The following is a 14,422-nucleotide window of genomic DNA, read 5'->3' as shown; positions in this document are numbered from 1 at the left end:
CGGAAAATCGGACATATCTAATTTCGACCGTATACACACACAAGTCAACTGAATGTGATTAATTCTCACCACTAAATGCTATGCATAAATTTAGTCTAAAGCTCCTTACGAGTTTTGTGAAGGAAAATATCGAACTATATTGTCAAGGATATCATTATTTTAGTTGTGCACATTTAAAATTCTTTCTTTCGCGTTCACTCAGGGGTGTACATATCTGCATGGATTACATGTGATAGTTACAAGAATGGTGGGAAAGTTTATAGTACCCAGTGACATTTACGGATGGATATAGATCCATCGAGCACGAATAATCATTTTAGTCCTCGGAGAAGTGACGACCATTCTCAAGACCCAAAAAAACTGAACTGAAGAAAGTCCTATGAATTACTGAAACGATGGCGGGAGAACTCTTTTTCTATCAATATAGGGAGCAAATTTGATCATGTTTATCATACAAGGGAGTCTAGGTTGGATGTAAAATGTATTTTGAATGGTATACAGTAATTTTGATTAGTCATTTCTGTAACTTTCTAGATACGTATTGCACTTCAACATACTAAATCAAGAACAAATTTACAATGGTTGCATGAAGAGGCGGCTAATACTTTTAAGGCACAAATATTTAGATATATATATATATATATATATATATATATATACATTTTTGGTATTTAGACTATGCATATAAGAAAGAAAATTTACAAGGTTATCTCAACTAATGATACACATTGGGAAGTACAATAAATATTTTTAGTTGCAATAAGCAGATGCAAATGATCTAATTTTAATCCGGTTGAAGAACATATATTTTATTTTAATTGTGTCTAGAATATTTTTTTTAGTAAAAGTTCTTATGAGTGTTGAATGCAAAAGATTGCCAAAATTTCATTTTAACGTCCACGCTATATAAAGAGACAATTGTGAGAGACTTCTATACAAACACTTAAAACATGGCACACCAATACTTTCTACGTGAGGAGAATTTATATACATCTCATTCCTATAATCACCAATAGGGTCCTTAGCATTATTAAAGTAGGTCCCAATGCCTATTTGAATAGGAGGAGACGATTGAATATGCCTATTTGTAAGCAAACGACGAATCTGTATTGTAATATGGAGGTGGCGCCACCCGCAAACTTCGACAAAATTGTATATACATTATACATATATAGATAAGAAATAGTATATATATTAAAAGAACCACCGAAAATAACAAAAGTGGCCAAGGTGCCAATGGCAAGAGGTCAATTTTTCCTTCCCTAACGTGAATTCGACTCAAGTATTTTACCTTGCCGAAACTAAAGAGACGACAAACACATAGATGAATGTATACTGAAACAAAATATTATTATTGACGCACTTCTCTTTTAATTTATTGTTGACATTTTTTGTTTGTTTAAGTATAATAAGGATCCCTCTTGTTTATTTCCTAGTTCCATTTGTTTTTTTATATATATATATATATATATATATATATATATATATATATATATATATATAAATCAAAAAAGGAATAATTCGAGTCAAAACACAAAGTTGATCAACTCGACTAGCCTGACATTCAAAACCTCCAAATCCTAGATGCACCTCTGCGTTTAAGAAGTTTGTTGAAAAAAAACTTTGAAGTAGTAAGCTATATAGCCCAAATATGTTTGACTTGATTACTATTTGTGTCTACATAGTACAATAAACTATTCTATTTGATTAAGACCTTTTAATTATAAATTCCATACATAACCCTAATTCAAATAAGTGAATTAGTATCTCTTTTTCTTTCAAAAACTACAATTTATTTTTACAATAAATAAATAGTTGATGGTATACACTAAACAATACGTAATTGAATAAATACCCGTACATGGATTTAGGAAAGCATAATAAGCGACAGAATCACGCAATATTTAGGCAAAATAATAAGTGGTCAACTCAAACCGACCAAAACCAAACAAAATAATGTTCCGTCCCATGTGTCAGTCCATTATACGAGGGTAATAAAGTCTTTGCACACTACGCAATGGGAGCAGAGCTCGTAACATTAATAAAGCAGAAGAGTCGCTGTTTACACTTTACAGTAACCAGAGGAAATTCAGACGAAGAAAAAGGAAATTCTCCTTTTTTTTTTACATATATTTTCTTCTGCCAATTCCTGCTACGAAATCTTCCTGAAGAAGTTTTTTGCTTTTTTTTTTTGTGAAATCGGTAGAAAGTGTGTGTGTATGTGTTAAATTATGATGTTGTCGCTGCAAAGCGATCCACGGCAGCAGTATCAGCAGCAGTTGCTGATCTCTAGGGTTTCACACGATGGAGTCACCGTCGGCGATCCGAGGACAGATTCGTCTTTTCCGTTTTACACTGAGTCGGCTTTGTCCTCCGTCAATATCAAGTCCGAGTTGTCTCGAGAAGGTAAAAGAATTATTCAAGCTTTTTACTTTTATTTTTTATTTGGTTGATATGTTTAATTTAGAAAATTGAGATGTTTTATGGTTAATGATTATGTCTTTAAGTTGAATTTGAAGTTTTTACTTTTACTTTTTATTTGGTTGATATGTTTAGTTTAAAAAATTGAGATGTTTTGTGGTTAAAGATTATGTCTTTAAGTTGAATTTGTTGTTTTGAGGGTTTAAATTACGAATTTGTTAGTGTGGGAGATGAATAAGAAGATGATTTTGAGTAGAGACTAGAGAATTTTTGAAGTGTGGAAATTGAGTGGCAGGGATTGTGTCTCGAAATAAGAAAGAAGACTGATTTGTCATCTTACTTCTCGAGAAATAACAGCACCATAGACAGAAGGTAACAGAATGAGGTGTAGGAGGCTAAGGTTGAGTAACGGATGCAGCTGTTGGAGGGGCTTGGTGGTATTACACTATTACTGGAATGAGCATAACGAGCTTTGCTTTTAATTCCAATTTATTATGCGGATAAGCTAATGGCCATGGGCTTGGGTTGACTGATGTCATATTATTGATACTAGTGTCCAACAATGACAGATGCCGTAGTCAAATTAACCACTAATAGCGTAAAATTGAGATCTTTGGCCTTCCCATTCGTTGTATATTTGGGCATAGATTCTTCAAGTTTTTTGAAATAAAATTCACTTATTTGTAAACTATGTGAAATGTACCATAAGTCGGCTTAGTTAATAATTCAAAATATTTAAAAAGAGTTTTAGAAAATTGTAGTCAAAGAAAAAACTATTTGACTCCCCAAATAGTAATAGTGTCACATAAAATGGGACAAAGAGTGTATAAAGAAGTTTTAGGGAATGTTTTGCCTGGAAAGTCATCGAAGAAAGGTTGAGAAAGTGGTTAAAAGGCTGCCAGAAGGATCCTGAAAAGAGACGCTGTGTTAGAATGCTCGCTGTGAATAGGAATGCCACTAAATGTTGAGTGAAAAGATACAATAATAGATAAATTATAGAAGAAAGAAGATTTTTTGCCGAGCAGGCGGTATATGGCTATTCGCTGGTGGTGGAAGCTAGTTAAGGTAATACCAACATTTCAGAGGCTCTGGTACTACTATGTTAACAAGAAATATGAGAGAATTAACTATGTTTAAATTTGGTGGATTGACAACGTGGTACACACAAGAGGGTTCCTACTATACAAATTTTGAGTTACATGATATAAAAAAGTTTCTTCATTTTTGAGAGTTTTATTAGCGAGTAACATGTTAATTAAAAATATCCTAGTCGATATTTTTAATGATTATCCACTTTTTAAGAACTGAAACATTATTTAAAAAAAAAAAGAAGAAAGAAAAGAAAAAAAAAGAAAAAGAAAAATCATTGATTCGTTGATTCATGACTTGAGGACTTTTAATTGTCATCAACTTCAGGTTTTCAGATAGCTACGGGGTTGATATATTAGTTGCAAGATTTACTTTTAAGTTGTGGAGTGTACCATCAGCTGAATATTCTTGTTATGCATGCATTGCTGGTACATGCACACACTTTCCCCATATATATATATATATATCTTTTGACATCTGTATTTCTCGTGTCACAGTTGATGAGGACACACTTTTAACTCTTGCTCATCAGAACTACAAAGGTGGAAACTATAAACAGGCTCTAGAGCATAGCAAGGCAGTGTATGAGAGAAATCCTCAGCGCACTGATAATCTTCTTCTTTTGGGGGCCATATATTATCAGGTATGCGTTCTTGGACAGTGCTTTATATTCACAGTGCCACCCCTATCTTGCATGTACTTATGCCCATAGATTTAAGTAAAGCATTTTAATTTCTTTGTTTTAGTTGCATGACTTTGATACGTGCATTGCAAAAAATGAAGAAGCCCTCCGTGTTAACCCACACTTTGCTGAGTGCTATGGAAATATGGCAAATGCTTGGAAGGTATGATTGTATTAGTGCTCCTAGTTGTGAACTTTTTGTTTCTGTGATTGAACATTGATACGATATATTTGGCTTCTATTGTATGCAGGAAAAAGACAATATCGATGTTGCAATACGCTATTATTTGATTGCAATAGAGGTTTGTATGCATCTTTGCCTTATCAGAATTTAATGATTTTCGTTTATCCTACTTATGGCGATGATTAATAGCATGACTAAAGTCTGTGGTGCTCACACACTTTAGGGTTTGAGGTAACTGTTTTTAGATTATTGAGGTCGTTTGGTTGGGGCCCTGGGCCCTTCTTCATTCCCTTGTCTCCAACCATTTAATCGCCACTATGGAAACAACTAATAAGTCCTGTATCTAATGCACAGCTGCTACAATTCACTTGTTCTTTTATGTTATACATTCTGGGGTTTTGGATTTAACACTAAGAGTGACCTTTCTTCTCGGCTATGCTTAACAATTTTGTTCAAATAGGAATTTTCTGTCTGTTAACTGGCTAATTCCCAATTAGTGCTGTATTCTGGCCCGGGCCCGGGCCTAAATGGGCCAAACGGGCCGGCTTACGGGCATGGCTCTGGCGGTCCCGGGCCTCACGGTACCGGGCTTCGTGGGCTCAATGGGTGGAACCAGCCCGTGACGGGCCTAAGCCCATATGGTCCTGGGCTAAACGGACCGGGCTCGTGGGCTTAGTGGGCCTAACGGGCTTTTTTATTTCCGGGCTTTTTTTTTTATAATTTTTTTTGTTTAAGGCAATTTCTTGTAAACCATATCATGGCTATATAAATAATATATATGTAATATATATGTAGAAATCTAATTATTAAAGTGCTTGACGAAAAAGTAAAATAACAAAACAATAGTAAAACTAAATTGCCATGCATAATAAATTAATAAGAAAGTACAACATGAAGCATAAATACGTCTAATAATTTTAAAATAACACAAATTGTTGAAATATCTTAAAGACGAATTTGCGGATAAATACCATCAACACAATACGTTATATGCCTCCTTAAAATGCTTGTGGTACACCCTGAACGAAAATTTAAGACTCTTCCACAGTTCTTGCATTTTAATATTTGGCCTTCTTCATTTTCTTCAAGCACTTCATAGTAGTGCGAAACAAATAAGCGCACTCTTTCCGAACGAGGCATGATGTAACTTGAAAATTAAGATTGAGACTTGAAGTCTTGAAAATTGGAGATTGAGAGATTGAGAGAAATTTAGATTGAGAAATGAGTATTGAGTATTGAAATGAAGAAGAGGGAGGGGGGTATTTATAGTGTTAGAGAAAATCTTGTTTTGTAGTATATATAGTATACTAGTATAGTATTATTATATATATATATATATATATATATATATAGTATACTAGTATAGTATACTATATATAGTATGTTATGTATATATATTTCCAAATATAATTTCTTATAATGTTTTGTAGTATATATATATATATATATATATTTTCTTGTAGTATATATTGTATGTTATGTATATACATTACCTTATATATTTTCTTGCAGTATATGTTGTATGCTATGTATATACATTACCTTATATATTTTCTTGTAGTATATATTGTATGTTATGTATATATATTGTATGTTATGCTATTTTAGGCCCGGTAAGACCGGCCCAGGCCCGTCAGCCGGTCCCGGGCTTAGCGGTCCCGGGCTCGTGGGCTTTTTACCATACCCGGCCCGCAACGGGCTTTTTGCACCATTAAGGACCGGCCCACCAGGCCCAGTTAGCCCGTTAGGACCGCGGGCCCGGTCCGATCCCGGTCCCAGCCCGGCCCACCGTACAACATTATTCCCAATGATTAAAAACAACTCTTACCCTTTCAATCTCTGTCAAATATACAATTGGCTATCTGGTTATCAAAAAAGAATATATATGGGCAATTTGGATAGAAAAGAATTTATACGGGTCAGTTTGGGTCCTGGAAATTCTCCATTTGTCCTTTTCTTCTTTACAGAGCACGAAAGAAGACCTTTCCTTGACCATTGTGACGGGAATCTCTTTTTCCCAAGATTTATAGGGACATGTTTCCCCACTATATATATGCAACTTTAGCTTTTGGTACATTAAAACCTTGATATAGTACTATACAGCAAAGGTCTCTTCTATAAGATACTTATGGTTCATTTGTTGGATGACATAATCTAAGTCAAAATTTGTGTTGCAGCTGCGTCCCAATTTTGCTGACGCTTGGTCAAATCTAGCTGGTGCATATATGAGGAAAGGAAGGCTGAGTGAGGCAGCCCAATGTTGCCGTCAGGCGCTAACTTTAAATCCACGTCTGGTATTCGAGATTACCTATTCTTTTGGCTTCTTTTTAACAGTTCAGTTGAAGTGCGCCCTTCTATGTTTCTTTCTTAACTCACTGGTATGCTTTCTAGGTTGATGCGCATAGCAATCTTGGGAATCTGATGAAAGCACAAGGGTTAGTGCAAGAGGTAAAACACAGTGACTTTCTTAGCTTTGTTTTGTTTTGCATATATATACACACACACACACACACACACATATATATGTGTGTGTGTGTATGTATATATTGTACATCGTCTATGCATATGTCTGAGTTAGGTATACTCGTGCATTCTCGAATTTTACTATTCTTTAACAGATCTTTCAGTCTTGAGGTGCATCTCATGTGCGTTTCTGTTTACTACAGATGCTTTGCTGGCTGTTATGCTGATTGATTTCTGTTGTCTTGATTATGGTTTTGTTTTAGGCATACAATTGTTATGTGGAGGCACTACGTATACAACCTACATTTGCCGTTGCATGGTCCAATCTTGCTAGCCTCTTCATGGATGCAGGTGATCTTAACAGGGCATTGCAGTACTACAAGGTATGGAATACCTTAAATCGTTTTGCATATTACATTATTCAGAGTTTTGGATTTGTTTTTGCTATTACTATTTTTGTGATTCAATCTTCTCATATCCAGGAAGCCGTCAAGCTAAAACCAAATTTCTCAGATGCATATTTGAACATGGGAAACGTGTATAAGGTAAGCCCTTCTGCTTTGTGCTAATATGGTCTATGGTGCAAGTGCCGGGGCAAGAATACGGGAAATATGTGTATCTGCCTTGCATTTTCCAGGCTCTGGGAATGCCGCAGGAGGCTATTATGTGTTACCAGCGGGCTCTCCTTGTGCGACCAGACTATGCAATGGCTTTTGGTAAGTGCTCCTTTCTCGGTCTTAGCTTCATATCAATTGCTATGAAGTTGCTTAGCGTGAACTTCATTTGTACAGTACTCATCTGTATGTATAGATGTCTTTTCTTTTAGTAAGTGTATTTGTCGACGTCTTTGCACGGAATTATCACATCATACTGGTTGCCTCCTTTTTTTCTTGGGGATAAATCATATTGCAGTCATTTTGTCAACAGGTGTGAGGTGAAGGATAAAGTAGCACGAAAATTGTATAAGCTTGAAGCTGCCTAACAATTAGAACCCCCCCCCTCCCCCCCCCAAAAAAAAGGAGGGATGGAGGGAGAGCATCACAGATTTAAAATCTTGGTGATAACTGTCAACAGCTCTCAAAAGGACAAAAATTGAAATGATGTTGCAGCTCACTTTTTCTTAAACAAGTCATATAAGCCTACAACTGAATTCTTCGTTATCTTTGGGGCAAACAATCCATAGGTTAGTAGTGCTCCGTGATGGTGATTGATCGTTAGCCATGTAAAAATGTGCAGGCAACTTAGCTACTGTGTACTATGAACAAGGTAACCTGGAAATGGCCATGCTTAATTATAGGAGAGCTATTACCTGTGATGCTGGATTCTTGGAGGCATATAACAATCTGGTGGGGGCCTTCATTTCATCTTCTGTTTAGTTTTCCAGTACAAAATTAATTTCTTTGGGTATTAATTATCCACTCTTCCCACTCTGTTGCTTTTAGGGTAATGCTTTGAAAGACGCTGGTAGGGTTGAGGAAGCAATTCATTGCTATCGTGTAAGTTATATTCACTTTTGGATAGAAGTTTGCTTTCATTTTTCTCTATTTTGCTATTTTAGTAAACTTTCCAGTTGGTGCATGCAGCAATGCCTCTCACTTCAACCTAACCATCCTCAAGCACTGACTAATCTTGGAAACATTTATATGGAGTGGTAGGGTGTGCTTAATTACATTAATTATTTTCTTTTGTTTTTACCCGCTTTTTGGGGGTTTGGAAGTAAGGAAGCACTCAGATCAAGTAATCTTCAGAGTTGTCAATCCTAATTCTGCAGGAACATGTCAAGTGCAGCTGCACAGTGTTACAAGGCAACTTTAGCTGTGACAACTGGGCTTTCAGCCCCTTTTAACAATTTAGCCATAATATACAAGCAGCAGGTACATGTTTTTATGTGATTCTTGAAGAATGATTAATTTTCATGCCTGTGAAAGAAAAGCTGTTTGAAGGGTTGTATGCGGTTGGAAAGATAGCTAGAGGGGATTATTCTCTTGGCAAATTAGGGAGTTCTCCTGTCAGGATTTTGACCAGACAAATGATAATTTCTTTTGGCAACTTATAGGGTAATTATGCAGAAGCCATATCTTGCTACAATGAGGTACTCAGGATCGATCCCATGGCAGCTGATGGACTAGTCAATAGAGGTAACACATACAAGGAGATTGGTAGAGTTAATGAAGCTATTCAGGACTATATGCGAGCCATTACTATTAGACCAAATATGGCGGAGGCTCATGCAAATTTGGCCTCATCTTACAAGGACAGGTTCATTGTAGTTCACAAGCTCCAAACAGTTGATAATCCTTTCCCACACATTTGTATATGTCCATTTTGCTCGGTTGTAATGCTTTTGTTAAATCTTCTGTAGTGGAAATGTGGAAGCAGCTATAAAAAGCTATACACAAGCTCTGATGCTACGTCCTGACTTCCCAGAAGCAACTTGTAATCTTCTTCACACTTTACAGGTATCTTCACCCATTAGTTACCAATGTTTCCGTAGGCCAGGTTTATCAAAGAGCATGGATATTTCTTGCCTTGTGTAATGTCAGCTTGATAAACTTTACCTGCAAATGTTAAGCTCATAAGATAATATATCTGTTAATGGACTGTGCTTGAAGACAGTTTTCAAAAACTGAACTACTTTGTTTATATAGATGACAGTTTCGTGCCGTGCTTTTTTTCCCTCAGTTCTTATGAAGCTTTATGTGAAGACTGTTTGATCTGTCTTGTGCTCATTCTACCTCTGATGCCAATTTACTAGTTTCGAAGGAAATACTTAAGATAAATTCAGTACCTAGTGTTGTAGGAAACTTAGGTAATTTCCATGCGTATCTCGTGCATGAGGAACAGTAGTTAGTTTCATAAGACATTTCCTTTTCTTTGAGTTGATGTTCTTAGGTAGGGATCAACACAACAGAGATGTATTGTTTTTCCACTGTTTCTGGTCTGATGAGGCTTAATTTGTACCTGCTGATTAGATGAATGTTTGGTGGTATTCTTTTTTCTAGCATACTTATTATGTTTTGACTTCATACTTCCTAGTGTGTCTGTGATTGGGATGATCGAGAGAAAATGTTTATTGAAGTTGAGGGGATCCTGAGAAAACAGATTAAGGTATTTCAGCCTCTCATTCAGTCATAGCATGTTGGTGTTGCAAGCCATGTGTTGATCCCTGTGATACTGATCATGTTTTCCTTGATTATTTGCTCCATTGCAACATTATCTTAGATGTCAGTTATCCCAAGTGTACAGCCTTTCCATGCAATTGCTTACCCTCTCGATCCAGTGCTAGCTCTAGAGATCAGGTGAGCAATTTTCTTTTTCCTATGGAAAAGAATGATGTGACTTTTTAACTTACCCTCTCCTTTGATTATACAGTTGCAAGTATGCCCAGCACTGCTCTGTAATTGCAGCTCGCTTCTCACTTCCTCCTTTCAGTCATCCTCCTCCATTGCCAATAAAAGGTGGCGGCAGGAGTGGTCGGCTTAGGGTTGGGTAAGTCTCTGACCAGCTCTCTACTTGCTTCCATCTTCCTCGAACACTACTGTTACTGTATAATGAGATTTTTTAAATGCGTCTAGATACGTGAGTAGTGATTTTGGCAACCACCCATTATCGCATCTGATGGGTTCAGTGTTCGGCATGCACGATAGAGAAAATGTTGAGGTTTGGACAATATATCATTTTAAGATGCATTGGTGCTATTACGGATTCCCCCTCCCCTCCACCCGCCCTTCCTGGTTCCTGCTAATTCTATAAAGACTCCTATTTCCAGGTGTTCTGCTATGCTTTGAGTCCAAATGATGGCACTGAGTGGAGGCTCCGCATCCAGTCAGAAGCAGAGCATTTTATTGACGTATCGTCCTTGACATCCGATGTGATAGCTAGGATGATTAATGAGGATCAAATACAGATCTTAATCAATCTCAACGGTTATACTAAGGTAAGATATCGGTTCCCAACCTTGTTAATCTTAATGGGATCATTTCTTGTTCTGTAGCTGATATTCACTTGTTTGTGAATGCACCCTGGTAAAGAAGAAAAGAGAAGAAAAGCAATAAAAGTGGAACGATATTAGTTGGGAATATTCTTCTGAAATGTGAAGATCAGGATCAAACTTGGATAAGCATTGGGCTATGAGTATTTGGAAAATGTTAACTACAGGAATTCTGGACGGTCTCATGTGCTTTACTTTTGTTGCCATAAGACCTTGTATTTATTGTTTTGAGCATCACTGAATGCACCCTGATAAAGAAGAAAAGAGAAGACAAGCAATAAAAGTGGAACGATATTAGTTGGGAATATTCTTCTGAAATGTGAAGATCATGATCAAACTTGGATAAGCATTGGGCTATGAGTATTTGGAAAATGTTAACTACAGGAATTCTGGAAGGTCTCATGTGCTTTACTTTTGTTGCCATAAGACCTTGTATTTATTGTTTTGAGCATCACTGAAGTATTACTTCTTTCACCTTTTCCGTTGCTAAATTATCTGCTGGTGCATTGCTTTGCATTCTAGGCTGATAAGTTTTGGTAATTATCTGACATTGCTCATTTCTTTTGTTTTTGTTTTTGTTTTGTATTTAGAGAAAGGTAACAATTCTGACATTGCTCATATTTAACCTTATATTTATGTTTTGTAGGGAGCCCGAAATGAGATCTTCGCAATGCAGCCTGCTCCCATCCAAGTTTCATATATGGGGTTCCCTGGAACTACTGGAGCTAACTATATACATTATTTGGTTACTGATGAGGTATATTATGTTCTTGACATACTTTTGTTGTATGCATGCCAGTTTATTTCTACTGCACAGTACTCACATATTTAGACTTCACATTGTTTGCCCTTCTTTCTTGTCCTTGACGTTGCTTCTCCTTTATGCTTGGTAGTTTGTATCACCTACGCGGTACTCACATATTTACTCAGAGAAGCTTGTCCATCTCCCTCATTGTTATTTTGTCAATGATTATAAGCAAGTAAGTTCTTGAGCTTAAACTTCTGAGATTCTTATCCTGAATTATTTATAATTTTTCTTTTTTCAAATGTTGATGGTTTTCTTGCCACTGTCTAGAAAAACCTTGACGTGCTAGATCCAAGCTGCCAACCCAGACGCTCGGATTATGGGCTGCCAGAGGACAAATTCATTTTTGCTTGTTTTAATCAGCTCTACAAGATGGATCCTGAGATTTTTAAGACATGGTAGTATTCAGATGGCTTTGTTGTTGGTATACTGTTCTCTATGTCCACTTGTGTTATAGTCTTGAGTTCGATGTTGCAGGTGCAATATTCTTAAGCGTGTACCAAACAGTGCTCTTTGGCTCCTCAGATTTCCAGCTGCAGGAGAGATGAGGGTTCGTGCACGTATGTATCCCTTTCACATACCTTCTATTACTATAAGCATTGTCTGATGAGGCTTTTAAAACATTATTCTATGTTATGGGGAATATCCTTAATAGTGTTTTTTTTTCTTTTCCAGATGCTGCTGCACAAGGTGTGCAGCCAGACCAAATTATTTTTACAGATGTTGCAATGAAACAAGAGCACATCAGACGCAGCTCCTTGGCGGATCTTTGCCTCGACACGTTAGAACACTACAAACTTTGTTGCATCTTTCCTTTTCAATATTCTGTGTCCGTTCAAGTTCAACTCATGCTGATGAATTTTGTTTCTTTTTTTTTCATAGGCCACTCTGTAATGCACATACCACTGGAACAGATGTACTCTGGGCTGGTCTACCGATGATCACCCTTCCCCTTGAGAAAATGGCAACTAGAGTTGCTGGTTCGTTGTGTTTGGCCACAGGGGTCGGTGAGGAGATGGTTGTTAGCAGGTACCTGTTTTGGACTTGCCTGCTTCTATGATGTTTTGGACCCTTACAATTTGCAAACATGTTTCTTTCTTAAGTGGACATTTCCACTGAATTGCATTTTAGAAGCTCTTATTCTTGATACCTGTGAACTCTGATTTTGTATGGCCGGCAGTCTACTTTTTAATATTTTTTTCTTCAAAATAAAAAAACTATACTTACAGTAAGACCGAACAATTTAGAATAATTTTATTCTGCTTGAAAAAATTGCATTGTGGAAAGGGCATCTACCTTGTTTAAATCATATAAAGCTAGTTTCATATTGGATGACCCGTGTTGAAACAAAGAGAAGGATGACTTATTTTCTTATCTGTGTCTACCTTTTTGGGCTTGTTCATGTTTATTTGCTTTACATTTTACAGTATGAAGGAGTATGAAGAGAAGGCAGTATCACTGGCACTGAATCGCCCCAAGCTCCAAGATCTCACCAATAGACTCAAAGCTGTTCGTCTGAGTTGCCCTCTGTTTGATACAGGACGCTGGGTGAGTGATCCAACACCATTATACACGACTGTTATATTTCTATGCTTATGAAGTCATGTACCTTAGATTTGCTGAACCGCGTTACGATTGTGCTATGATTTACTTACACACTGATTTTTCTTTCTATGCATCATTAGGTACGGAATCTGGAGCGATCTTATTTTAAGATGTGGAATCTCTATTGCTCTGGCCAACATCCTCAGCCGTTCAAAGTGACAGAGAACAACATGGAATTTCCTTATGACCGCTAGATGTAAAAACAATAGTCTAAACGGGATTGTAGATAAATCAAAGAGCATGTGAAGAGCTATTTATTCTAAATCAGTGTCTCGCTATTATGGTATTCAATGGTGAGTTTCAATCTTATCTTTTGTTGTTGAATTTGAAACTCTCATGAAGTATATTATTTGTAATTAGAATGCCCATTCCAGCTGTCCAAAATCTCGAGTTTACCCTTTGTCCAAGGTAAAAACTCAGTTACATGACCACACTACCTTTACCTAAAAAGGCCCAATGGTGAAGCAGTTGCGCAATGGTTGGAAAGGATCATTATTCCCTCTTTGGGTAGTTAGTTTGTATTTTTACGGAGGTGAATGGTTGTTCTTGATTGTATTTGTTTATCTACAAGCATTTGTTGATGTTTACAGCTTGACTTTATGCAGGCCTCAGCTGATGGATGATCCTGGTAAAATCATTAAACAGTGATTAATTTGTTAATTGAAAGATGCTACTGAGGTTTACAGATATATGAACAATTACAGAGGTACTCGAGTTTGAAGCTTATTAATTGAAAAAGTGAAGCTTATTAATTGAAAAAGTTAAAGGACAAAGGTATAGTAGTCACTAAAATAAACAGAAATGATGGTTTAACTGTTCTGAAGAGGAGGTTTAACCATTTGGTATCAGCCACCTACCCACGCTGACTAATGCCGAGTTGCCTCGCCTAGTGGAGAGGCTCCTTATCACGATCTTACCCGAGACCATAGGTTAAGGATGTAAGCATTTTATTCATTTCATCATTTTGGTCATGAACTTGTCCAACATTGCTATGAAGCAAACACTAGATGCTTTGCACAAGGTAAGTCTCTTGCCGTTTCAATGGAGATGTCCAAAGATGGACTTGTACAAAAATGTAGGTTACAAAGGGCGATTGCAACGTGAATAACCAAGATCTCGGCAGCGCATTCTGCTGCTTAAGTTTAAAAAAGATCATATTACTGGAATTGTGCTTAAATGCTA

At 36.8% G+C, this 14,422-nt stretch overlaps 1 protein-coding gene across 1 annotated transcript; it reads left to right on the top strand.

The window, feature by feature from the left end:
- Positions 1-2,071: 2,071 nt before the first annotated feature.
- LOC104245197 (probable UDP-N-acetylglucosamine--peptide N-acetylglucosaminyltransferase SEC) lies at positions 2,072-13,624 on the top strand. The gene is made up of 28 exons (XM_009800766.2): positions 2,072-2,406; positions 4,008-4,153; positions 4,257-4,355; positions 4,444-4,494; positions 6,554-6,670; positions 6,768-6,824; positions 7,103-7,222; positions 7,322-7,384; positions 7,477-7,555; positions 8,076-8,185; positions 8,282-8,335; positions 8,423-8,490; positions 8,611-8,713; positions 8,896-9,098; positions 9,202-9,298; positions 9,876-9,947; positions 10,062-10,138; positions 10,212-10,328; positions 10,415-10,499; positions 10,609-10,776; positions 11,477-11,587; positions 11,724-11,810; positions 11,906-12,033; positions 12,113-12,195; positions 12,311-12,416; positions 12,518-12,664; positions 13,063-13,183; positions 13,321-13,624. The coding sequence occupies exons 1-28, from the start codon at positions 2,232-2,234 to the stop codon at positions 13,432-13,434; spliced, it is 2,958 nt and encodes a 985-aa protein (XP_009799068.1). The 5' UTR covers positions 2,072-2,231; the 3' UTR covers positions 13,435-13,624.
- Positions 13,625-14,422: the final 798 nt, after the last annotated feature.

The sequence above is a fragment of the Nicotiana sylvestris genome, chromosome 5 (genome assembly GCF_000393655.2).
Source record: "Nicotiana sylvestris chromosome 5, ASM39365v2, whole genome shotgun sequence".
Classification (NCBI taxonomy): Eukaryota; Viridiplantae; Streptophyta; class Magnoliopsida; order Solanales; family Solanaceae; genus Nicotiana; species Nicotiana sylvestris.
This window is presented reverse-complemented; position numbering and strand designations above follow the sequence as displayed.

What these genes read in the sequence shown, in the direction of transcription:
- LOC104245197 (XM_009800766.2), top strand. Translation starts at nt 2,232, where the DNA reads ATGATGTTGTCGCTGCAAAGCGATCCACGGCAGCAGTATCAGCAGCAG. An exon ending in GGGCATTGCAGTACTACAAG is followed by an intron (nt 7,223 to 7,321) that starts GTATGGAATACC and finishes TCTCATATCCAG; the next exon opens with GAAGCCGTCAAGCTAAAACC. An exon ending in ATTATTTGGTTACTGATGAG is followed by an intron (nt 11,588 to 11,723) that starts GTATATTATGTT and finishes TATGCTTGGTAG; the next exon opens with TTTGTATCACCTACGCGGTA.